Here is a 26,743-nt window from a genome sequence, read left to right on the forward strand (position 1 = left end):
GGTAGTTCACTTACCGTGGCGGGGTGTCCTGGGTGACTGAGTGCTCTGTGTGAGGGGCAGAGAGAGAGCACACATGAATCTCCATGGTAGCTTCCCGGCTACAGTCCCAGCTATCCACCCACCCCACTGTGGAGAGTGGTTTGAAGGGACCGTGCAACAAACAGCAAGCTAGCAGGGTGCCAAGTGACCTGAAAGGCGAGCGGGAGTTAGTGCGACAGGTGGAAGGTGGAGAGGTCCAACAGAAAAACCCACCTTGCTGAGGCCCCTGTATACAGAATGCTCGGCGAGTCTGACGTACCAGTAAGAGAGCAAGCCAGGTCTCGGCCTCCCTGTGGCCGTCCAAAGCCCACTCTATCAGCTCACCACACCCTTCTTGGGCCAGACCAGGCCACGCTGGACTGCTTTTCCCATCCATCCCTCTCCCAGCATTTACTGTCTGGGCCTCACTCCGGCAAAAAATGGTAGGTAGCCAGGGCAACTGTGACAAATTTTGGATTTCATCCCAGGAGAGTGTGCTGCTGACCTGGGTGGTCTGAGAGGCTCTGGGAAGCTCTCTCCCTGGGTCACAGAGCAAATTTCCCATCCAGCCCAGTGAGCGGTATGAGGAGAACTGCAGCTCTCTGAAAGTTCTGCTAGTTTACCCTTCCACACTTCTGCACATGCTGTTCCCTCTGCCGGTCACACAACTAGCTCCTCGCTTTCTTAGCTCATGCCTACTTAGAGTTTTTCATTTCACTCTCACCTGCTTGTGTAAAGCCTTCTCTCCTGGCCCTTGTCCAGGTGCCCACCAGAGTGAGGTATACAGACCCTGGGCTCTAGGACAGCATGCCAGGTCGCAATTATCTCCTTACTCCTCAGCATCCCATTCAAGGGCAGGCAACCATGCCTTATTCATCTCTGTATTCCTAGCACCTACACAGCGCATAGTAGGTCCTCAAGAGGCTGGTTGTAACTAATGAAATGGTGCTACTTGGGAAAGCCTGTGTGTGGTCAGAGATCTTGGGGAGATGTCCTTCAGGAGATGGTGGTAAAGGGGTGGTCTCCGGAGCTCTACTGTCTGGGTCTGTGTTAAGTTCTTTAACCACGTTGGCCTCAGCTTCCTGGTTGTAAAATGGGCTCATCCCGCCTCCTAGGCTTGATGCAGGGAGAAGAAAGTGAGATGATGAATAGGCACAAAAATGATGTTTTGGTTGTGTCATGCCAGGTGGTTGGACTGGTAGTTTTACCTAAAAGGAGAGCCTCCGCTTGCCCCAACCCTTGTCCCCACCCTGGCCAGGGGCTCACCCACCTAGTTGGTGGCGGGCAGCGCGAGCGGCCAGCACGCCGAGGAGCAGCAGCGCCTTGAGGCCGAGCGCCCCGAGCAGGAGGACGATCTCCGAGGCTCCGGAGGCGCCATGGAAACGGAACAAGTAGACGCTGGCCTCGGCGCGGCCCAGGCTGTTGGAGGCTGTGCACGTGTAACGGCCGTCGTGGACCAGTGTGGGCAGCTCAGCGGTCACCTGGTGGCCGTGACCCTGACCTGGGCCCTGCGCCGCAGCTGAGCCGTTGCCCTGGGCGGGGCCAGACCAGGAGAGCGCGGGCGGCGGCTCCCCTTCAGCTGTGCAGAGCGCACGGAAGGCATGCGCTGGGCCAGGCAGCACCGAGATGTTGACGATCGTGAAGCGGCTGGCAACGATCCAGGAGGAGTGTGGGAAAGACGTGGGTTAGGGAGGAGGTGGGGGGTGGTGGGGATGCAGGGGTATGGGGGGAGAGCAAACTGTGGTCAGAGGGCACGCATGCGACAGGTAGGGTCAAGGGGTGTCCCTCCCTGTTCCCCTTTGGTTGCCCAGAAAGTTGGAGGAAGTTGGGGGATGCAAAAAGTAGGAGTGGGCCCCCTCGTGCCAGCCTGCCCAGGTCCCAATACAGGTGTGGCCTTGGGCAAGCTATTCCACCGCTTTGTGCCTCAGTTTCTCTATGTATAAAATGGGGATCGCTTACCTTATGAGGTTGGTGAGAAGGTTTGGCAAGCTAATACGTATGAGGGTACTTGGGCTAGGGCTTGGCCCATAGCAGATGCTCACTAAATGGCTGTTATTACTATGGGAGTGCAGGTTGGGGGCAGTCTCCTGGCGATTTCAAGGGCACCTCCCACAACCAGACAACTTCATGGAGAGCTAGAGCTGAGACCGATTCACTGAATCGTGGGCCTCTGTTGGGTAGGAGCCCACCCTGGGGAGAAACTGAAATGCACTCAGAGAGACAGCTCAGCCAGCCTACGTGCACGTGGGAAGTTCTTGGCAGAGTCAAACTCAAACCCAGAACTCCTGGACCCACCCATAGCAGGGGGCTCAGGACTTTTAAAAGCTCTACAGATAATTCTGATGGATAGCCAGGGCCGAGAATAATGCTCTAGGGAGGGGGATTCCAGTTCCCACATCTTTATACTTCAGGGTCTAGCAAAGTGCTAGGCATGAGGAGATGAGGGGAGTGAGGGGGTGGGGGGGGAGGGGAGGAGTCTCCCTGTGTGCACTTACGGCCGCCTTTCGGTGCACACAGCACTCACCCCATTGCAGCCCTTGCCATATTTAGGATTATTATTCATTCGTTGTTTTTTTTTTTCACTCTTTGAGAGCTTCATCACAATGCTCACTCCAGGGCCCGACCCAGCCTTCCCAGGGCCAGGATTCTGAATTTTTGACAAGTTCTCGGGCGGCCCATAACCACTGACAGGTGTGGACCCCCCCGCCCCGCTCCGGCAAAGGTATATGTCTTATTTCCCCTTCGGATCCCAGCAGCGGAAACGTGCCAGGCACTTAGTAAGCCCTCCGGGGAAGGGCGGGAGGGCGGGGAGGGAAGGAAGGCGCCGCGCCGGCCAGGCAGCTCCAGACCCCGCCGCGCTCACCGGTCACGCGGAGCCGGACGCCGTGGCGGCTCTCGTAGCGGTCGTGGATGTCGCCGGCAAACTCGACGCGGCAGAAGTAGCGGCCGTCGTCGGCCAGGGCCAGGCGCTCGACGCGCAGCGAGAGGTCGTTGCGGCGCGGGTTGCCCAGCAGGCGGAAGCGGCCGTGCAGGCTGAGCGCCGTCTGGCAGAGCTTGCTGCCGCTCGCCGCCGCGCACCGGAACACCTGCGGGCCGGCGTAGGGCTCGCCGGAGCGCCAGATGGCAGTCAGAGGCCCATCGTAGTGGCGGTGCGGGTGCGTGAAGGTGCAGGGCAGAACGGCCGCCTCGCCCGCCATCGCACTCACCTCTGCCGGCACCTGCATGGACCAGTGCTGCGACGGGACACCTGCAGGTGGGCGGGCGGGGTGCGTCAGCCTTAGCCCTTCCGCTCGGGCCCAGGACTCCGGAGGGACCCCCTGTGGGGTCTGGACACTCCAGGACTCCGGAGGGACCCCTTGGGGTGGGGCCTGGAGACCCACCCCGTGACTCGAGAGGCATCTCCAGGGCCCTTGACTGCGAAGACTCACCAAGTGCTTGAACCCTCCCCCACTTTCCTGGGACTATTTGCTTCTCTCTTCTCTCTGGGTGATTCCACCTCACCTACAGCCCGATGACCCCATCACTTCCCCTGTTGCAGAAAAGCCCTGGGTTCCTGAGATTCCAAGACCTCCAAGAAAATGAGAAGAATAAATGCACTTACTGTGCACGTCTGTGTTGAGCAAGTTCCCAGTAGTATCTCTTTTGGTTCTCACATATGATCCTAGAGGTAAACACAGTTATCCCTGGGTTACATGTTAAGGAACCGAGGCACAGAGAGGTTGAGTAATTGCCTGAGGTCACACAGCTAAGATGAGGCAAAGCCATCACTGAAACTCAGAATGGCCTGACTCCACAGCCCGCACTCTAGTGAACTATAGGTGTGGAATGTTGGGGCTCATCCAAGGAAACCAACAGTCTCATTCAGAGAGGGGAAACTGAGGCTCGGGAGGGGATGGTATGTTTTGAAGTTAATGTGTTGATTTAGTGGATGAAATTCCTCTAGAATCTAGGTCAACCCAAGTGGACTTTCCAAGTGGTTAATGCCTAGTAGACAGGGAGCTGAGAGGCCGAGAGTGGTGAGCGGTTATCCTGCCTCCTTGCTCTGTGCAAGCACCTCTGGACTCAGTTTCCTCACTTCCTGCATTGTGAGCCTCTGAAGTCTGAGCTTTTCTGACTCCAAGTCCAGTGCTCTTTGCTCTTTGTGGTAGCCCAACCCCGACTCATGCCCTGGGCAGGAATCCTCTCAGCTCACAGCTGGCAGACCATCCTCCAGGGAGCCCATCCCATCTACAAGTGATCTACAGGTCAGGGCATTCCTTCTGCACAGAAACAAAGTCACCCACTACCCATATGACCACCAGTGCTCTTAGGAGCATGCACATCCCCTTCTTGAGGTGGCCTTTCCAGGATCCCAGACCCATTAAGCCTTCCTTTCTTTGATGGAAGTCCCAGGCCCCTCCCCATTCTCACCGCCTGCTGGGTACTCGCCCAGCAGTGTAGTGTCCTGACCCAGGGCTCCAGGTGTGTGCTCCAGCTGCGTGGGACCAGCAGAGTGGGGTACGAATTGGCTGTGTGAGCTGTGCCTTGTACACAACCTCATTTTGTGCTTGTTCTGAGTTTGCAATCAAGTAAAACCACAAATTCTTTTTTCACACGATCTGCTTCTAAGCCAAATCTCTCTTCTGGACAAGTGGAATTATGCTTTTGAACTCGAATGGAGGACTTGCCATTCATCCCTAGTAAGATCTTGTTTGCTCAGTCGTTAATAATCAAAGGGCCTAGTTCCAAATTTGTGAAACCTTTTCTAAAGCTTTTGCTGGCTCAGTCAGCACTCTCGGTGGCAGAAAGTGTCTGCCCGCTCCCGAGGCTCCGCCCTCCGCCCTTCCCTGTACTTCTCACCCTCTGTAACTCGGGCATTCCAGATTCCCCACGTATTGTTTGCCGTTGTGTATTCATCAGTTAGCAAAGATTTATTAGACACGACCCCACTCTAAGCCAGGCACTGGGATACAGCAGGAGTTACAAAGATCAATAGAGTACCAGCCTGCTGGAGCTTGTGGCTCAGAAGGGGAGACAGATCTGGGGACACATAATTATACTGCGGCCTGCCAGGTGCTCTCATGAGGGACACAATGTTCCCCCTGTCCGATCATGGTTTCTGGCCCATTTCACTCGCTGGCTCCCTTCTTACCTACAGTGGGAGGCCTTCCTTGAGTCCCAAGTCTAGGTCTGGTGCCCCACCCCTGTGCCCCAGGGCTGGCGGAGGTACGTCCTCTGTATGGGCACTTCCTCTGTATTAACTGTGTGTCTTGCTAGGGCACCCAGAGGTCATGCAGGGACCCCATGCATGAGGACATGGACTACGTGTGTGAGGTCACACTTGTGTTGTTATTGCCCAGCACGATTCCTGCCACATAGTAGGTAATGTTGAATGGAATTGCTAACAGAGCAGAAGCAAAAATGATCAGGCTGGCTGGGTGTGGGGTGGAGAAAAAGGCATTTTGCAGATATTGGGCAGGCAAGGGCGGGGGGGAGATGCCATTTCAGCAGAGCCTTGAGAAAAAAGTGGGATGTCACTAAGCCTTGAGACAGATTGAAGGCTATTAGACAAAGGGGACAACAGGGCAACACCAGGAGGCAGGGACTTCAGCACAGAGGTTGCAGGGAACCACAGGATTAGAGTTCATAGTGCTTTAGAGGCTCTTTGGGGGCCATACCTCATCTCATTTCACGTGCACGATAACCTCACAAGGGACTGTCATTAGCCCCTTTTAGAGAAGGGGGACCTGGGGCTCAGAGAGCTCAAGTGACACAGCCAAGTCATTTGATCCACCAGAAGCAGAGCCAAGGCTTTACCATTCCCTCTGGCAGCTCATACCCATCTCTTAGGACAGGGAAGGGGCTACTCCTGAACTGGAGCCACCTTCTTGTAGGGTCTTTAATCTGCTTCCCTCAGGTCTGTGAACCTCCAGCAGTCAACAGAAGGCTCACATTCCCCTCTGTCCAAAATACCTCCTTTCAGTGGTGCGCCACGGGGCAGGATAGAAAGCATCCCAACTTTGGCACAGCTGGATCTGGGGGATAATCTCACTTGTCATCCTTTCACCAGACTTGTATTCCTCACCCAATCTGTGCCTGGCACTGTTCTAGGCTCTTTCACTCACAGGGAGATGTTTGGGCGAGTTTCTTAATATCCCAGGTCTCAAGCTTCTCTGTGGCAAAAAGGGGAACATAATACCTTCCTCATAGGATGGAGGAGTGGATGAAATCGCATATGTAGATTACAGTGTCTGACCTTCAGCAAAGGCTCAATGCCTGTTAGTTCCCTCACCTTACGGCCCTGCAAAGGGAGTGAGAATAGACGGGGATGGGGTGGGGAGTGCTGACCAGTGGTGGAGCAGTGCTCTTGGCGTATAACCCAGGGTGACGCAACAGGGGGTCGAGATGTTGATACCCTGACATGGCACCTTGCAGCTTGATTTGGCATCTTAGACCACGTGAAATAGAATAGCCCAGCCCTTACCCTTAACTCACCTGACAGCTAGTATTCATTCATGTATTTATGCACTCAGTAGATATTATTGAGGGTCTATTGTATGCTAAACATTATACAGGGTGTTAGGGATACAAAGACAGTGACAATTAGTAGCCCTCCTCAGTATGTTTACCGTCTGGTCATTACTCAGCCACTGTTTGTTTTTCATTTATACACAATTAAAATAGCCTAGGGAAATAGAACGTGAAAAGCTGGAAAGTGGGTTCTGTTTGGAGGCCCACTGAAAGAGCCAGAAATGACAACTGACATTTGGTCAGGGAGGAAGGGTCCAGTAAAAATAATGAAATGACAGCTCAAGACAGAAATGATAAAAGTACAACACAAAAGGGACCATTTAAAGAAGCGAGAGCAGAGGGTCTTCAGGCATCACGACACTGCAGCAGGCTGGTATAACATATGTCCGCAACCATGACCTGAGTCGCCTTGCAAAGATTCGTTGCCAAGAGAGGCACGTTCTCCAGATGGGGGATCAGGGGTCTGTCTGGGGCTCTAGCCCTGGCTAGACTGACCTTGACTTTGTGACCTTAGGCAAGTCCCCATAGCTCTCTAGCTTCAGTGGGCTCATCGTGAAATGATGTGTCTAGATGTTTATTAAGGTGACTTTTCGGTCTAAAAGTCTATTGTGAAAATGATATTTGGATTAAAATGACAAGGAAGTCCATAAAGCATTTTAGAAACATTATTAGGTACTTAAGATTTTTAGGTACTTAAAAACGAGCCATTAGATATCCAGAAAACTCAACTCCCAGGAAAGATGCAACCATGCCTCAGTGGTCTCACACAGCCATCTACCACCCTCCCCACATCGCTCCCTCATGGTGATGGGTGCTCAGCAGGGAGGGGCCGGGGCTGCAGCACAGGGCACCAGCTCCTGTGTCATCATAATCATGTCTCAACTAAGGAGTAGTTGACTCTCCCTGGACTTACTGTCCCAAAGCCCTATGCCAGTGGTGCCAGGGCGAGATGAGAACTCGTGGGAGAGAGAAGCATATCTGTAGAACCTGGATGGGCAGAAGCAGCATCTGGATGGATCAGAAACAGAAACCTTGGTTTGGGCCACAGCTGAGCAAAGGTTTCCGCCAGTCAGTGCCTTGGGGAGGAGGGAAGAAGATGTGCCTGGGAGCTTTACTGTAGGTCATTTTCAGTGTGTTCTGTGCTATTGGGCTTCTGTTGACTATAGAGAAAACCATTTATTGATTTTGTCACGGAATGTGGGTCCATCTCTGTTCGTGAATCACAGACAGGAAAGCAACCCCGCGGCGGTCATAGAGGGACAGTGGCCAGTCGGAGTTCCCTCACGGAATGGAGCTTGAACAAGAATTAGGGCTTCTGGGTGGGCTTTGTGTGATAATTTTCTGGAAGAAACAAGTTATGGACTTCGAGGGGGAGGCTGATGCCAAGTTGGCAGTCACCCTGGACCTTCTGAGGGGTAGCCTCATGGCACTCAGAGCTGGGGCTCCTCAGAGGTCTGCTGTGCTGCTGCCATGATGGCTGGCATTACCAGTTGACAGGCAGCCATTGTGATGAGCCCGACTCTCGTAAGGGGGCCACCCTCTTCGGGAACGATGGGTGTGATAACAAGGGTGTTCTCAGAGAGTGACTCTGTGGTGTCCTCTCAGGCATGGTGGCTCCTGGGGGTCAGGAGAAGGTGTTCTGGGGCCAAGGACAGATGTTCATCTCGGCCACCAAACCTCACCAGTTAGGTGTGGGGGTCGAGCTGGGGAACGTTGCCCGTCTTCCGGTTCCCTCCTGCCCCTCACTTTGCTCCCGGAAGGTCTTCTCCATGGGTCTGCATGTTGTCCAGGTACGTTATCAGTGGAGAAAGGTGAGAAAGGGGTAGAGTCTAGAGGGGCGAGGAGGGAGCTGAAAGAGGAATTCCGTTCTTCAGTGTGACCCACGTCCAGAAGGTTCTAGGGGAGGGGTGAGGTACAGGGAGTACAGGGTCTGCGATCGCTTTCTGCCCTCAGGGTAATGCTGGCTTCCCCTTAATCCTCTCCTCTCTGGCTATGTGGTATGGCTATTTGCTGTCAGTTCACCTGAGCTGACAGATGCAGAGCCACAGCTGACCCTGTCCTGGGGCCAGTGTCCACCACATGGCACTGCTCTTCAGAGTTCCGATTTAGCATGGCCCTGCCCATGCTCCCCTGGCCTCCTCCGGGGACACTGCTCCCTTTTCTCCTCCTCCTTGCTGGGTAGGACTTCTCTGCAGTAGCAACCAGGAGCACAAGAAGCATCCTGGCTCATTCAACCCTTCCCTTTCCTCCTGGACCCGTGACAGCAGCCCACCTCCTCCCTGACTTTTCCTTGCATCCCATATAAGCAGCCCCATGACCTCAGGTGACTGCTGTGATTTGTCTGGCCTTTTTGGTTTGTTTTTCTGCAGTGGTTCAGAGCTAGCCAAGTCAATTCCTCTGAGCACCAAGCTCTGCCCCAGGCTCAGCACCACCGCACGTTGGCATAGGCGGTGTAAAGCGTGGGTTGCACTCAGAAGACTCCAAGTCACATCCAGGCGGTGACTTTCTAGAAGGTCATCTGACCTTAAAACAGGAACAAAGATCCTCACTTTGCAGGGTTGTGATGAAGAATAAATGAGGGGCTCGCCGGAGGCCTGCCTGGCACAGAAGTCCTTGAGGATGACAGCTACTGAGATTGCTGCACCTGCTTATCATAGCTCTGGGGACTGATAGAGGACTCTTCCAAGGTCACCCAAGTAGTCAGAGTTCCCAGTCCACTCCCATGTTCCCTGGCACCTCCAGCTTTCTAAGAGCAGATTTTGAGGGGGACAGAGGGGAAGGACAAGGGAATGTGTGGAGACCTGTGGGGACCCCGGGAGATGAAGGGCCGCCCAGAGCACTGGGGGTTGGGGGTGGGTGAAACCTGTGTGAAGGAGGGGGCACCGGGAGTGGAAGGGGGGCTTCCCAGGACGATTCCTCCCAGTTTGCTTTGGTCAAGGGCCTGCCTTGGGCCCCGCACTCAGAGGTGTAGATGGGGCGTGGCTGTGACTCGAGACTCACATTACCACCCTCACTCTGATCAGCAGCCCCTGGGGTTCATGCAGCCCAGGCCGGCCCAGTGTGGTCCAGGGGCCTCCTGCGCAGTCCTGCTGCCCTGTGGAGAGGCCCGTAGGGAGACAGCACTGGAGGGGGCTCGGACAGTGGACCCTGCTCACCCTGGTTATGGGCCTCTGGAAGCAGCTGTGAAAAGAGTATGAAAAGCGTCCCGTCTCCGAGACGTTTCGCACGTGTGGCTGGGCCTTTCGGGTCATCTCAGCACACAGCTGGAACGCTTGTGTGGTTCGGGTTTTGCTCTTGACCATGTGACTGCTCATGCTTCCCCTAAATCTTTTTGTGTTTAACTGATTCACAGCAGCTGACCTTCAGCAGGAGGGAAAACAAAACAAAACAAAACAAAAAACTCCCATACCTAGCTTCTCTTGAAGCTGTGTGACTTTTGCAACATGTCACTGCCATTTATTGTACAACCCTTGAGTGCCAGGAACTGTGCTGGGGGTCTTTTATCCATGATCTAATTATTCTTCATCATACCACCATGAGGGGGCAGGGACCCCAGTTTACAGAGGCTCAGAGAAGTTAGGCAACCTGGCCAGGGCCACACAGCTAGTCAGTAGCAAAGCCAGCATTTGAAACCATGTCTGATGTCAACACTCACATCCTGACCTGCCCTCTTATCTGCTCCAAGTCTGGGCAGGGTCAACTCCTCCAGCTTTTATCCACTAAGTGGGACCCAACCCTAAATCATCTCAGAAAGATGGCTGAGTCAGGTCAACTGGGAGAAGAAAGTCCTGTCCCCATCGGCTCCAAACCGCAGACTGCACAGGACGAAAGGCGGTGGTGGGGGGTGGTCCAGTCTAGGGCCACACGCACCTGGGTTCAAACCTTAGCTCTACCTCGCACCACTCACCGAACTCCGTGCCTCAGTTTCCTCATCTGTGGAAAGGGAATAGAATAGTTTCTTTCTCATGGGGTTCTGAGGCTCCTGTGAGTAACTAATCGAAGTGCCGGTGCTTAGTAAGAGCTCTGTGGGCACTTCCTGTTACCATCGAACCCAGACCCCGACTGGACTCGGCTCTGCGGTGACTGCCGGAGAGGAAGGAGAGGAACCGAAGGAGTGGGAGTTTATTATCCCGGTGTGGAGACGGGAACCTGCATCAGGAATGTCGGTTAACAGCTGACGACACCACGATGTCAGTGGTGTCACCCTGCAGCACGTGACAGCCCGTGGCTGTGCACGCAGAGTCCAGGAGCACAGTGGTTGGAGGGATATTTCAGGCTGGGGTCAAGGGAAGGACTGAGGCCCGGACAGAAGGACTCAGTGGATGGCCTCTGTCATTTATCCCAGTTGCCCTCCACAGCACGAATCGCCCCAGATGATAGTTGAAAAGGCAAATTCCTGGGTCTGCTGCCTGATTCTGTGATTCCACAGGTCTAGGGTGGGGCCGAAGGATCTGCGTTTTATCAAGTGACCACCCTTTGACGCACACTGTTCCCGGCCAACTCACTGAGCTAAATGACTAATGACATTGTTACTTAAACCTCCCACAAAGAGTTCCCAGTCACCCTTTGAGGTTTCTGCTGGGTGGTCAGGGTGCCCTCTATCACTTGCCCTATTCCCCATGCGAAATCATCCCCACCCTTACCCCAAACCATCGTGTGCTCTCTTCCCCACCCAAGACTGTGCCCGCCCATCAAGACGTAAATCACTTGGATGACAGCAACACCCAAAGGTCTGTTCAGAGCCTGGACTGTGCTCCCTAAACCTTGCCCATTATCTCCCTGGATCCTCGCAGAAATGGGTGGAGCAGGCGGCCTTTCTACAGATGGGGAACTGAGGCCCAGAGAAGTGTGGGGCCTGCCTCAATCACCGGGAGCCCAAGGCAAAGCCCAGCTGTAAACTTCTGGCTTCTGTCACCACAGCCACCCAAAGCGCAGCTCTTCCACTTCCGCAGGCCTGGAGGGTCTGGGTGAACCCCACAGCTCTGAGTTCGAGGGAAGAAGGCTGTACCTAGGATTTTGTGAGCATCTATTCTGTTCTGAGCACGATCCACAGAGAAGAGTAGGAAACTCACCCATCGAGAGGATGCACACCAGGCAGGCCAGGAGGCGGACGGACCCTTCCATGTTGTCGGCACCTGGAGAGCCCAGGCCAGCCCCCACCTTCGGCCAGACCACCAGTGCGAACACCCCTTGGTGTGGGTGTGGGGGAAGGAAGGCGGGAAGGGGCGGGTGGCGTGCCCAGGTCTGCACCCCTGCTGGGCTCTGCAGGCGCTGGAGGAACTGGGGAGAGGCCGCCAGGCCGCCTGAGGTAAGATTAGAGACCCGTGGGGTTTAGTCATGCGGAACACCAAGAGGAGAACCACTGGATGATTTTCCAGGACAGGAAACAGAGAAGTGGATGGGGAAGGACAGGGGCCTTTCCTCCGGCTGCTGGTCCCTTTGAACAAACTACTTGCTGTGCTTATGCTGCCCTCCCATCCTCCCTCTTTCTTTCCTTCCTTCCCCCTTTCCCTTCCTACATTTTTAGTGTTCCAGGATGGGTTTTCTCTCTCTGCACCCCCTTCTTTTCTCCCTTTTTCTACTGGCTTCTGGAGAGCAGTTTTGACAAGATGGTGAGAGAGTGTGAGGAGAAGCCTGCCAACATAATAACTCTTCCAAATGTGGCCATGGAAGGTTGTCAATACTTGCAAGGAAAAGACTTATCGACAGATGATTAACTTTCATGTCCAGAGCCCCTCCACAGGGCCTGGGGTCTTAGAACTGTACTCTCGGACTTTGCTGGTCATAAGAATGGCCTGGGGAATCTTGTTAAAATGCAGATTCTGACCCAGTCCCCGGTGCTGAGGCACACTTCTAGCAGTGGGAGCTAAAAACCCCTCACCCCCATCCCGGGGCCACTGGTGGAATACCAGATGGAAGTCAGGACCCCCGGGGAGGAGAAGGGGGCTCCTGGGAGCTTATCGGATGGACTCTTGTGAGACTAACAGTTGGACTCCATGGGGACGAGAGGGCTGTTTGCTCTGTCCTCTGGACTGCATTGGACTGGACTGTCTGACGGTCAGACCGCTATTCTGTTGGTGCACCGGACTCGAGCCGTTTTGCTCCGTGCAGAGGTACATTAGAGGTGTCACTCTTCCTATCCAGGTGGCGGAGGAAATGCTGTGGGCCAAGCCCAGTTTTCACCTTGCTCATCACGAGCTCCTCCCCAGCTCCCTCTCAGACTCTCAGAGATGGGAGGGCCAGCCCCACCCAGCCCACTCAGGAGGCCCCGCCCTGAAGGAGGGTTCTTTCTGGTGGCCTGGCTATTTTGGAAAAGTTGGAAAAGAGGTGGGTTAGGCCCTGGGGTCCCAGAATCCTCAGAGAACAAGGCAGGGTCCTCTATTGTTGGCTGGGGTACTTCCCCAACTCCCAGCAGAGCAGGGTCCCAGCTCAGCTCCAACTGCCTGGAACTCCATCCTCAGCCCCTTGCTGGTGGAGCAGGCACAAACTCCACTCCAATTTGCTTCTTTCCTCTAAGCAGTGAATCAGGGGCATCCATTCAGGAGATGAGGACCTATCCCGTTCTTTCAAATAGCTCCATGATATCCCATAGCATATTTTTAATGTAACATCATTATTTACTTAATCACTCCTTGTTAATGGATGTTGAAATTACAAGCAAAGCTGCAGGAGAACTCTGTGTACATGTGTCTTTATATACTAGTACTTATATTTTCATTGGATAATTCCCAGAAGGGGGATCGCTGGCTCATAGGGTATGCACATTTTGCATTTTAATTATGCTCAGCTTATGTTCCTAAGAGAATGCAGTAATGATGGTTTACAGTTTCTCCAATAGTGAGTGGGAGGCCCTGTTTCCCGAAGTTCCCTCGTAAGAGCCAGGAAACTCAAGCCTGGCCAAGTCGCTCCTTTCTGGATCTCATTTGCTTTGTCAATCTCCGAAGTGCCCTTCAGTGCACAGATTCTTGCTCCAAATCTGAGTTCCAAGGGAGTTGAACTTTGGAGAATCTGCAGCCTTACCTTAGAAGGCCAACCTGGGATGCTGCTTGAGGCTCGGGTGTGAGGAAGTGGCGGGTGGAAGGCCTTGGAAGGTGAACCCTCTGCACCCAGATGCTCTCTTAGGAACCACCCCTCTCTAGCCACCAGAGCTTCTCCCATCACTATAGACTCTAACTAAGTGTTTGTCAAGTGAAAGTCTCCTCCCCAGGCCCTGGAACTGAGAGGGCCCTCAGGGGCCGAAGCTCAGAGCACTAGCAGAGAGCTGGTTTATAAGCAGTCTTGAAAGGAGATAACTAAATGGAGTAGAAGTTTGTTTTTTTTTTTAATCTGGCAGGCTAAGCAGCTCATCAGGGTCTGCTGTTCCCCAAGCTTGGGCTGGGTCACCAGTGCCTGGTCAGGGATACACAGGCATCTGTGCAAATGTTTGTACTTTGAGCAGTTGACCCGACCATGGAGCAGTTTCTTGGCCATTTTCTCCCTTCAACAGTGACCTGATGCCTCTGCTAGCCACCTACCTGAACTGTTGCCCTTCTGTGTGCACCTGCCCTGCACTGGAGTGTCCTCGCAGTCTCCAACTCAGCTATGAGTCTCGAGAGCCACACCGCTTTGTTCAGCTGTCTGCAGACTTCTCTGCCTCAGCATGTTCACAAAGCCCATCATTACCTTCCCTCTGCCTCCTCTTACCCTCTTCTCGGTCTGTGATTCAGTGGGTGGGTCTCTCTCAAATGTGGCAGGGCGAGATGCTCAATGCATAGGTGGGTCCACACTGGCATCACTGCTTGCTCTGGTGGGTGTTTCATCCCCTTCAGGAGGATGATCCTTTCTGCCTCTGGTCCCAGCTCTGGCCCCGGGACAGGCTGTACCTACAGACATTCTTCCTGCCTTTCAAGGCCTTGCCTAGGGTCCTACTATCCCTGTGGTGAAAAACACCATCCTACAGGGACTCTGAAGATTCTTGTTGAATTTAGGTCATCATGCACTGATCTTCCCAAACTCCCTTTTACTCTTGGCATTCTACAATTCCAGATCATGCAGGTCTCACCTTCTCAGATCTTAGATGTCTCAGTCTTACCAATTTATCTGAAGCTTACTTACACACTGGCTGTGAAAACTGCTTCTACCCTTCGGAGAAGCTCCGCATCCTCACTGTAGCAGACACTCTCAGTGTCCCACCAGCCTCCCCTTGGCAAGAACCTGTGGCTCTTTTCCTGGGGGCTTGCTCCGGCCACCAGAGCCTGGAAGTTTATAGATGGGTCGTTATTCCAGCTTCTGTGACCCTTGACTCTTGCTTCTACAGGTCACCTCCCAAATCATCCACCTGTACTCAAATCCTTTTCTCAGGGTCTGCTTCCAGGGAACCCAGCATGAGGCACCAAAGGGAGCAAGCTATTTAAACGGGGTCATTCTGATGAAACTACTTGACTGTGGCCATACAGATTCTGCAGTGGTGATTATTGGTGGAAGAACATTTGTCTCCAAAATGCAGTCATCACTGACAACGGTTACTTTTCCAAGCAGCATAAATGAGACATAGTGAAATTATAAAGCACATCAATCCAGACAAGCAAAATTCTCAGAACATTCAATGCCTGATCGAAATACCCTGCTGCAAGGGCAGAATCTTGGTACCTGCTGCAAGGAGATTGTCAGAAAGCTGGACAGAAAAGCAGCCAGGTAAGGGGGTGGCAAGATGAGCCAGTCCTTGCATAGAGGGAGATGTTTTAAATAGCATAAAGGCTAATCTGTTGGAGAAAGGGGTGGGGAAGAGACAGACAGACAGACAGACAAACACTCCTAAATAAAACGGATTAGAAAACTGGAATGCGCTTTCTTTTTTCATATCAGTCCCAAGGCGAGCTGTTTAAATTGGCAGGTGGCCTGGCTTCTCCTGGTCATCCAGGGTTCCAGACCCCTTCATAGTGTTACTCTGCCAGCCCGCCACCCTTCCCTCCCCACCGGATGGTGTTAATGCCTCAAGGTGATACCCTCAAATTGGGTATCTTGACCGTAGTCTTCTATTTAAGCCTGGAATCTGGGAAGCACGAGCCTCATGTAAAGAAACCAGGCGTGGGAGTCAGATAGCGCATCCAGGAATCTGTATTTTATCCAGCACTCCGGGTGATTCTGATGTAAGCTTAAGTGTGAGAACCACTAGTTTAAGGGGTGAATGAGGTGAGGCCCATTGACCTCTCAGTCTAGAGGCTGCCAGGTAGCTATTTATGCACATGGATATATATATATATATATATATATAATACGTATACCTATAATACACACACACACACACACACATACACATGTTGTATATATGCACACACATAAAACAACATATATACATATATGTAGCACACATATATATGTATATGTGTGTGTGTGTGTGTGTGTGTGTGTGTGTGTGTTAGCTGCCCAGGTAAACTGTTCTTAGTGTTAGTGTTTGTGTTATTGGACAATGAACTGATGCTGTCTTCTCCCAGTCTCTCTGGGAGGGCCCCTTTGTGGCTTATAAGTAGGGTGACTGTATAATTTACTATCCAAACTGTGGCACTTTTGTCTGAGACAAATGCTGAAAGGTTGGTACTGTCATGAACTGGGGCTGTCCTGGGTGAACCAGACATGTGGTCATCCTTCTAGAAACATCTTTGTAGAAAACATCCTGCACTATGAATTTCCTGGCAGAATGTTGCAAAAGCTTCATGGATCTGCACAGGAATACTGGGGTGGGGGGCCGTGGACTCTGGGGGAAGGCAGTGGTATATGCCTGGTTATCAAAGGCAGAATTTTGCTTTTTCCTTCTGGGTTCCTTTACCTTGTTTTTCTCTGGAGTTGTTAAGGGGAATAGGATGTGTGTTCACGGGTCTCTGAGGGTGAGCTACAAGTTGATGCTGGCATCCCCATGGTTGAGGACAACATGAGAGTGTGCTTCTTATAATCAGTAAGGTGGTGCACCATACGCCCTGCACAACTGTATGTGCTCACCCTGTGTGAATGCTCGGGGGATGGTCAGGAAGGGTCGGAACATGAAACCAGGATTGTTTTGGGGGAGCTTTAGAGCCCCTCTCTGCCACCTGATTCTCACAGTCAGGTTTCATCTAGTGAAAGTGAACCCCCAGCTGGCCTCGGCTAGTGGAACCAGGGTGTAACCCTCAGGAGCAGCGGTGGGTGGAAATGTAGCAGCAAGGGGAGGTGGCAGAGGAACTGGTGGGAGGTTCCAGTCAGAGGGTGCAGGGGGCGGGCTGGTACGTTCCTGGGCACCCGCTAATTTCCTGCCTACCCTTAGCTGGGTAACTTGATGCCCCAATTCAGGGGGCCCCAGAGTCAGGGCCAGCCGCAAGGTTTGCATGAACAGGAACCCAGGGAGGTCGAATCATGTCTCCGCCTAGAGCCTTCCGGAAAGGCCAACGTTCCCTGACACAGGATGTGAGGAGCTTGAGCGTGGGCGTGGGCCAGTGGGACACCAGCTCACACAGCGCTTAGGCTGGGAAGAGGGACAGAAAGCTCCGATTTCCTAAGTCATTCTGTCAAGGCAATGAGACCACATCCTCTTGCTGGTTCCGAATGAATGTGGAAGCTCGTCGTTCCTTTTTATGTCTTCTTTCCATTTCCTCTTCTCTGGAAAACCCAGTTATTTCCAGCTTTCTTTGTCATCCTCCCCGTTCCTCCACCCCACCCCCTCCAACACCCCAGTGATCATGTGGGAAAGGTGGTGTCATATCCTGGCAAGGGCACAGCTTCTGCACTGAGTGCCAGCTTTGTCATTAACTATGGTGTGATCTTGGGCAACTACTTGTTTGCTACGTAAAATGTGGATAATAATGGCCTTCTTGCTGCAAAGACAACAGGGCGAGGTTTCTGAGGGATAATGGCCAATGCCTGGATCCTAGTAAAAATTCAGCTGATCTTCGGAAAGGTGCGGTATCATCTTTTTATTTTTGGGTCCCACTTTTGTGGAATATGCAAAGATTCAGGTTCTGATAAAAAACCAGTATAGGTTCAAGAGTTAGACCGAAGATAACAGTGGAAAATAGATACCTGTGAGAGGTCAAAATAATTTCAAGCACTTTAGAAACATTTGATGAGCTAATTAACAAACACATCTTCTGTTCATTAAAGCAGGTCCTCTGAGGACCTGGAAAAATGTTCGTGATTAGTTTCAGTCGTTTTGGGAAACAACACAATTACTTTTTAGAAGTACCATAATGTAATTTAGACAGCTACCTCTTTTCCGCATGCTCAGTGCTCCCCAGATCCTTACCCTTCCTCCCGCTCTCCCTCCCTGCCTGCTGTGAGGACTCTAACCATGTGGTAAAGAACCGAGCCCTCTTGGTAACAGCCAGTGACAATCCGAGGCTCCTGCTCACAGCCATGAGTGCGAAACAACCCGGAAGCAGATCCTTTAGCCTCAGTCGTGCCTTCAGAAGACAGAGACTCTGGATAACATCTTAGCTGCAGCCTCATGAAAGACCTGGAGCCTGAACCCCTCCGCGAAGCTACTCTTGAGCTGCTGACCCATAGAATATGTAAAATAAATGTTTGTTGATTTAAGTCATTAAGTTCTATGTAATTTATAAATGTTGTCATAGAAAACTAATACAGAAATAGAAGTGATGGTAGAGGAAAGAAAGGGAAAGAGATGTTAATATTTATTTTTCTATTTGCACTGTTTGCATGTTCCTGCCATTTTGATATATGAATTTTATGATAAAAATAAAATTTTCCTGAATGGTCATCTCCTTAAGAGTCTGTTCTCTACTGACCAAAGCTAACTAATTTGGCAAAATAATCCATGCAAATTGGATTCCTTTGAGCCATTAAGTTTTCCCTTCCCAGATAAGTAGCTAATAATAACTAATAACTGTGGAGGATTTACTATGCACCTCTTCTCGGCCAATTTATTTGTTTGATCCTTGCAGCAGCTCTAAAAAGTGGCTTTATTATTATTTCTATTTTAAAGGTGAAAAGGGGAGTTGGTAGTATTGTCTCCTGAAGTTTTGTCTTAACTTTTCTAGCAAATGCTGAGAATTTTTGAATTTGAAATTTCCCAACTCTACAATAATCTGTGGTTATAGAATTGTCTTTCCTTTTTAATTCTATCAATTTTTGCTTCACGTATTCTGAAGCTCTGTTACTAGCTGTGGACACATATAAGATAGAATGTTTCCCACTGACCCTTTTAGCATCATAAAATGCCCCTTTTTATCTCTGGCCACACTCTCGTTTTGAATTATCTGATTAAAAATTATTTTTGCATGGTATCTACTTCTGCTTCTATTAACTTTCAGTCAATCTGTATCTTTATATTTAAAGTGTGTCTCTTATTCACAGCATGTAGTTAGATCTTACTTTTGTTTTTAATCAATTCTGGCTTTATCTACCTTTTTATTGGAGTGTTTTGTTGATTAATATTTAATGTAATTGTTGATATAGTTATATTTCGATATATCATTAATTATTTTTTGTCCTGTCTGATTATTCTTCTTCTGTTCCTTCTTTCCTATCTTTAAAAAAATAAGCTCTTTGTTTTTGAATAATTTTAGACTTACAGAAAAGTTGCAAAGATAATACAGATAGTTCCCATATATCCCTCACTCAGTTTCCTCTAATGTTAGCATCTTTCATTATCATGGTACATTCATCAAAACTAAGAAACCAACATTGGTACATTACTATTAACTAAGCACCAGGCTTTATTTGGATTTCCCTAGTTTCTGCATAAATATTCTTTTTCTGTTCCAGGAGCCAACCCAGTAGAGCACATTTATTGTCATTTAAAAATTATTTGAACATTTTTTTAGAATTCCATTTTAATTTATATGTCACTGTTTTTGCTGTAGATCATTGTGTTCCTTCCCCCACCCCTCCCCCGCCCACCATGGCTGCCCTAAGAATCATGATATATATTCTTAACTTTGCACAGTCTAGTGTTAATATCGTCCCACTTCACTTAAATATAGAAACCTTGCAATCACATAGGTCCAATTATCCCCCTATTTGCTTTATATGATGCTGACATATAACATTTCCTGTATGTGACATATGAGTCTACATGTTATAAATACAAGACAGTGTTATAATAATTTTGCTTTGAATGGTCATATATGTTTGAAAGAAGTTAAGGTGGAAAAAGTCTTCTATATTTAATAGATATGTACCATTTTTGATGTTCTTTATTTCTTCCTAAATGTTTTCACTTGCAATCATTTCTCTTTAGACTAACAATCTTTCTTCAGCATTCTTGTGGTGCAGGTCTGCTGGTGACAAATTTTCTTAGTTTTCTTTTATCTGAAAAATCTTTATTTTGCCTTCATACTTGGATATTTTTCACTGAATATAGAATTCTAGGCTGACATTTTTTTTTTCCTTTTCTCTATCAGCACTTCCAAGATGTTCATCTACTATTTTCTGGCCTCCATTTTTTCTAATATGAGAAATCAGAAGTCCTTTGAATCATTTCTCCCCTGTTTGTAATATGTTGCGTTTCTCCGAATATTTCAAAATTTTACTCTTTATCATTGGTTGTCAGCAGTTTGACTCTAATATGCCTAAATATGGTTTTCTTTTATTTATCCTGCTTGAGGTTTGCTAGCTTCTTAGGTCTGTAAATTTATGTGTGTCATCGAATTTGTTTGTTTGTTTTTTTCTTTGCCATTAGTTTTCAAACAATTTTATTCTACCCCATTTCATCTCTCTTCTCCTTCTAGGACTCCAATCCCATGTATGTTAGACCTTCTGATACTATCTACAGACTCTCTCACTTTTATCTCTGTTCTTCAGATTGGATATTTTATGTTGCTCTCTCTTTAGAATCACTGACTCTTTCCTTTGTTTTCTCTTTTTTTTTTTTGTTAAGCCCAACAAATTAATTAAAAGATTTTACATATTGCATTTTTCAGCTATAGAATTTCTACTTGATTCTTTTTTAGAAATAGTTTTTATTTATCTGCTGAGATTTACTATATTCATATCATTACGAGCACGTTTTCCTTTATATCATCGAGCATAGTCAAAATTGCTGCTTTAAAATAATTTTCTGCTAATTTTGTGTCATCTTGAGCTTGGTTTTTGTTGAATGTCTTTTCTCTTGAGAATGGGTCACATTTTCCTATTTTTTAAAATATATATCAAAAGATTTTAGATTGCACCCCAGATATTTGTGATTAGTATTTGGGGAGACTGGCTCTGTTGTATTTCATTAACGAGTTTTGCATTTTTGCTTTAGCAAGTAATTACCTAAGTTGGTCTCAACTGCAAATCTCAGTTCGGTTATCTTTTCTTAGTTGTGCTGCTTAAAATCTGTCCTGTATATGGGCTATTAGGAACCAGGCGGAAATTTGGGCAGAGTTTACTCATACAAGTTGGAACTCTCTCTTTTACAGGATTCTCCTGTACTTTCCAGCAGCTACGATTGCCCCAGACTCTGTCCCCGGGTTGTTCAGGCTGGAAAGATAGTGGGTCAGTTTCAGCTATGTGACTGTAGCTTGCTTGCCCTCAGGCTAAAAGTCATAAAAACAGAAGACTCACCTCAAACTATTTCCTTCTTCCAAGTATCACTTTCCCTCTAGAATCAGTCTGCTTTTGATACACCCTCCTGGGCCTTCATGTAGGCTTTATTGGTCTAGTTTATATTTGTTATCTTTAGGAAGGAGGGTACAGTAAGAGCTTACTCGTCTTACCAGAAGTAAAACTCAATCCAGAAACTGGATTCTTAACCACTGAGATGTACTGACTGTCACTTAGTAAAATGCTATTCTGGCTTCATTAAATGTTTTATAAAGGGTCAATCCTCTGAGAAATATCTTCAATGGTGGGTTTTTAGACACTATGTAAGACTGGTGACATTTTTGGAGAAAGATTACTTTTGTTAGAGCTTTTCAAATTGTGACATTCAGTCCATCTATAGACAAAAAAAAGGACCTTTTTTTTTTTCTGAGTAGAAAGTAATGACCATGTGCACAAATAGGAGATACTGACTCATCACAGGCCAATAACCCTTGAGAGTGACTCTCACTGTGCCTTACAAGACTGGGGGAGATTGCCAAGTGGGCAGGTCATTTTTAATGCTTGGTTCTGACATGATTAGATTTGGAGCAAATTGATTCTGATTTGGGAAAGGTATAAACTTGATTTTCTAGGTCATTAAGAGACATCTTCTGTTCCCTTTTATTTACCATCAAAAAGATATGAGATCCTAGGATGTAATTAGAAATGAGCAAATGCAATTTGTATTAATCATTCAGTCACGCAGAGTGGGGTTGGAGTGGAAGGTGAGGGGAGGTCCTAGGACATGTGTGGAAAGGTTAGAGGTATCAGGAACTACTGGGCCCTGCTTAGTCACCTCTTCCTGCCTTCCACGGGCACAGGTTGGATGTTTGGAGGTAGCTGAGAAGGAACTGAGTCTCAAAGATCAGTGCCAGCATTTGTTATAGCTTTGGTCCTCTATGACTTAAGGGCTTTGGGGACGGTTGGAAGGGCTCCATAAAATAACCTCTCTTTTTCTCCTCTATAAAACTATGGCCATAGAATAGTGCACTTGAAGGACCTTTGTAGTTCCATGAATCTTCAGGGAAGGGCCTCTTCAGGCAGTCCCTGACCAGAGCAGTGGACCCCGATAGTTTTCTGAAAATGTTTGGCCTCAGCTCGAAACTGCTCCTGTTGACATCCCGGGAGCTACTTGCTCTGGATGTCAGGGGTCCCTGCCTGATTCCTGGATGTACCAGCATGAAGAACATCTTTCCCTCAGGCAGAAAGGGAAATGCAGGAGGATGGAGCTCCAAAATGAGAGAGTTTGCACATTTTTTCAAGAGATAGGACCTCCAACCACAAATGCACAGCTACTGCTCAATGAAACGTCTTACTAGCTTTTGTTATTTTTAATTTTTTGCTGTTTCCCCCCAGTCATCATGGTACAGCAGATCCACTGTAAAAATTTGGAAAATAGAGAAAAATGATAAAATAATTAAAGGAAATCATCTATACATTTACTACGTACCGGTAACTTTTTGGCATATTATCTTTCCGTCCTTTTCACATCCATTTTTTCCTTATATAGTTGAGATCAAAGAGTATATACTCTTTCCTATACTGCTTTTAAAACTTAACCCAACACAAATAGAATTTTCTTATGACATTAAAACTCTGTAAACATCATTTTAAATGGCTGCATAACATTGCATCAAAAGTATATGCCTATTTTACTCAACAAATGGGCCTATTTTTTGGATATTCGAGGTGGTCCCACTTAAGTTATTATAAATAAATCTAAAATGAACATGTCAGTGCAGAAGTCCTTAGGACTGGGATGACTAGCAGGGCTGGTTTCCCTTCCTCCTCGCAGGCTGAGCCTTTCCCAGCCTCCATTCCTTCCATCCCATTTTGAACTTCAGGCCCATTCTTAAGTCAGTTTCCATATTCCACCTCATGACTTCCCCAAAGTTCATACCAATTTACATTCTTACTAGCATTTGATGGAAATTCAGGTTATTTTGAAAGGTCCTTTGCAAGCTGGAAAAACCCTGATGTTGCTTTGATCACAAGGAAAGTTACACATCCCGATCCACCCATTGAGGCCAGTCCTGGAGCCCATACCCAAAATAAGGACAATATTAAAGGTCACATCTACGGCCATGCCACCCTGAACGTGCCCGATCTCGTCTGATCTCGGAAGCTAAGCAGGGTCAGGCTTGGTCAGTACTTGGATGGGAGACCACCTAGGAATACCAGGTGTTGTAGGCATTAAAGAAAATTAATAATAAAGGCCACAAGAGAAACAACAACTCTTTAGTAAGTGCCAACTTTGTTCTGAGTGTTTTGTATGTACGTGTAATCTAAGCCTCCCAGCATCCCCGGGAGATAGCGACATTCGCATGTATGGATGGAGAAACAGAGGCTCAGAGAAGATAGGGCATCTGCCTGAGGGTGGGGAGAGGCAGAGGGAGGCACACACTCCAGTCGTCTGGCCCCTAACACCTCTCCACACAGTACAGAATGTCCGGGAGCAGGGCGAGAACTCGCCGCTGAGGGCTGAGGCCAAGCTTCATAAGGGTCTGGGACTCCGGGGCGAGCATGGGGTGGAATTGCTTCCATTTCAGTTGTGGTTTTGGCCTCACTACCACGGTCACCTTGCCACTGGGATGGAGGCCAACAGGTAGCTGAGGGGTGTTTCCTCACGGAGGTATCTCTTCAAGGACAGATCTTGTCGTAATTCTTTATTTTTCAGCCTTGAGATATAATTTATGTGTAACATTGTGTAAGTTTAAGGTGTACAACATGATTTGATTTGATATATGTATATATTAAAAAATGATTACTACTCTAAGGTTAATTAACACATCCATCCCCTCCCATAGTTACAAATTTTGTGTGTGTGTGGTGAGAACTTTCAATCTATTTTCTTAGCAACTTTCAAATATACAGTACGGTATTATTTAATTATAGTCAACACGGTATCCATTATATCCCCAGGATTTACTCATCTCCTTTTTTTTTTATTTGTATCCATTTTTAATATAAGAATTGACTATGATAATATATCTTTTTTTATTCATTGTCTAACTGAAGTTTGTACTCGTTGATCATCTTCAGTCATTTCCCCCACCCCTCACCCCCCACCCCCAGCAGCCAGCAATGTGTTCTTTGTCTCTTTGAGTTTGGTTTTTTTAGATTCCACATATAAGTGAGATCATACAGTATTTGTCTTTCTCTGACTTATTTCATTTAGCGTAACATCCTCAAGGTTTATCATTGCTGTTGCCAGTAGTAAGATTTTCTTATTTTTATTGCTGAATATTTATATATATGTACATATATATAAATATGTATATATATATGTACATATATGTACATTTTCTTTATGCATTCATTCATCACTGGACACCTAGGTTGTTTCTATGTCTTGGCTATTGAAAATAATGCTATGAACATGGGACTAACTATCTCTTCAGGATAGTAATTTCATTTCCTTTCGATACATGTCCAGAAGTGGAATTGCAGGATCATATGGTAGTTCTATTTTTAATTTTTTTAGGAGCCTCTCTACTGCTTTCCACAGAGGCTGCAGAAATTTACATTCCTATCGACAGGGCAGAAAGATTCCCTTTTCTTCACATCCTCTCCAACACTAGCTATCACTTACTTGTCTTATTGATACTAGCCATTCTAACAGGTTTGAGGTGATATCTCACTGTGGTTTTGATTTGTCAGATATTGTCATAATTTTTATGCAGGCAGAGACTTTTCAAAACATCTGCTCTCGTCCCATTCCAAGGTCCAGGCTGCAGGGCCCTGGGGATGGGATTTCTTTGAGTGGACACAGTGTAGCTGCTCAACTGCCTTGAAAAACAACAATAACAAACTTTCAATTGAATATACTTAGACCTCTAACCTCTTGCAAACATATATTCATAGCTGCAAAAATATGATTATGTATATGCCTGTCTTGGCGCAGTTTTCCCCGGTTTTCTTTCTTGGTTTGCGGCTGGTTGCTCACCTAGGTTGGTCTATGGCTGTTACCCTGATAGCTCCCTTTGCAATTACCTAGTGGTTTCCCTTCACCGGTTTCCTGGGTTCATGTCTTCCTCTTTCTTGCATTAATCTTTTGTGCTCTTGATTTACAGCCCCCAGCAGCTACTGAAGAAAGGGTGCACGAGGGTGAATTATTCGGAAATTTTGCACATGGAAAGATCTTGGTTTTACCTTCACACTTAGTTACTAACATAACCGGAAAGAGGATTCTAGGTCGAAGTCGTTCTTTCATAATTATGAAGGCTTTCCTCCATTATCTTCTAGCTTCTAGCTGAGAATCCTGATGCCATTTTTATTATTGGCACTTTGTAAGTAACCTGTTTCACAACTTCCCACCACCACCCCGCGTGTTTCTCTTTGTCTCAGTGTCCTGAATTTTGTGCTTTATTGTGGATCTATTATCATATGGTGGGTGTTTGGTAGGCCTAGTCAGTCTGGAAACTATGTCCTTCATTCTGGGAAATTTTCTTGAATTACTTCATTGATAACCTTCTGTTTTCTTGTTCTGGAATTCCCGTTATACAAATATTGGATTTCCTGAGCTCCTCTCCTAATTTTGTTATCTTTCTCTTTTGTTTTCCTTCTTTGTCATTTTGCTTTACTTTCCGGGAGAGTTTTTCAAAATATCTTCCAAATTTTATATTCAGATTTTCAGTTCTACAATCATATATTTAATATTCAGGAACTTTTTATTGTTTCCCCAAATTACTTTTTTGTAGCTTCCTGTTCATTTTAAGATTGCTTCTTCGCTCTAGGCCAGGAGGCCCACACCCTGTGGTTCTCTTGCCTCTGAAAGGAGCCCCAGCTTTCCTGGCAGGGGCACCAGCCACCCTCCTCTCCGCCATCCGCTTCCTCTTCTTTCACAGCTGACATGAGTTGAGTTTATGTCACTTGCATCCAGAGTCCTCACTAATAGACCAGGTTAGGTTTGAATCCTTTCTTTGTGGTGTCTGTTTGGCCTTTTCCAACTTGAGGATGATTTTCTTTGGTGGAGAAAATGTATACCAAAAGAGGTGTTGATCGATGACTTCTGCTTTCTCTCTGTTAGTCTTAACCATCCTGGCCCCTTCTCCAGGCCGCGAGCCTTCCTTTCCTTGCTTTTCCACTTTCTTTGACCATAACTTCACTGGCCAATCTAGAGTCCTTAGCAGTTTTCATAAATCTTGTTCATATTGGGTGTTGGATATCTTTATATCACTCATAGAATTTCAGTCTAAACTTTTAAAGCTCCTCTCATTTTTTAGATTTCTTTATCATCCTTAATTTCAAAAATTAAATATATAAATGTAATTATAAAAGTATTGTATGTTTAGTATAAAGAACATGAAAATCCAGAAAGAGCAAAGAGAGAAAAAGAATAAAATAATGTAAAGTAATAAAATTATATAATCCCTGCATCCAAAAAAATTGTTGTTAATATTTTTGTATGGTATGTAGTCTTATTGTTCTCTATATATATTCATGGTATTTTAAAATATTTTTAAATCACCTTTTAACAGAAGGAGAGAAATCACCGCCTCCCAAGTTTCTCCTCACTTTCATGGCCTTGGCAAGTTCGTTCTTTCTGCTCAGATATAAATACCGAGAAGCCGTACCACTTTCTCCTGTTATTGCCTCTCTTTTCTTTCTTTCCTTCTCTCTTCCTTCCTTCCTTCCTTCCTTCCTTCCTTCCTTCCTTCCTTCCTTCTCTCTTTCTTTC

At 47.7% G+C, this 26,743-nt stretch overlaps 1 protein-coding gene and 1 pseudogene across 1 annotated transcript; one reads left to right on the forward strand and one right to left on the reverse strand.

The window, feature by feature from the left end:
• Positions 1–10: 10 nt before the first annotated feature.
• LOC120586123 (sialic acid-binding Ig-like lectin 15) lies at positions 11–12,084 on the reverse strand. The gene is made up of 5 exons (XM_039842541.1): positions 11,601–12,084; positions 3,620–3,679; positions 2,878–3,265; positions 1,289–1,665; positions 11–45 (listed from the first exon to the last, which is right to left on the reverse strand). Exons 1-5 carry the CDS (start codon positions 11,650–11,652, stop codon positions 11–13), a joined length of 912 nt encoding a protein of 303 aa, XP_039698475.1. The 5' UTR covers positions 11,653–12,084.
• An 11,053-nt stretch (positions 12,085–23,137) lies between these two features.
• On the forward strand, positions 23,138–23,256 carry LOC120589384 (uncharacterized; annotated as a pseudogene).
• The last annotated feature ends 3,487 nt before the right edge of the window (positions 23,257–26,743 follow it).

The sequence above is a fragment of the Pteropus medius genome, unplaced genomic scaffold (genome assembly GCF_902729225.1).
Source record: "Pteropus medius unplaced genomic scaffold, Ma_sr-lr_union100, whole genome shotgun sequence".
Classification (NCBI taxonomy): domain Eukaryota; kingdom Metazoa; phylum Chordata; class Mammalia; order Chiroptera; family Pteropodidae; genus Pteropus; species Pteropus medius.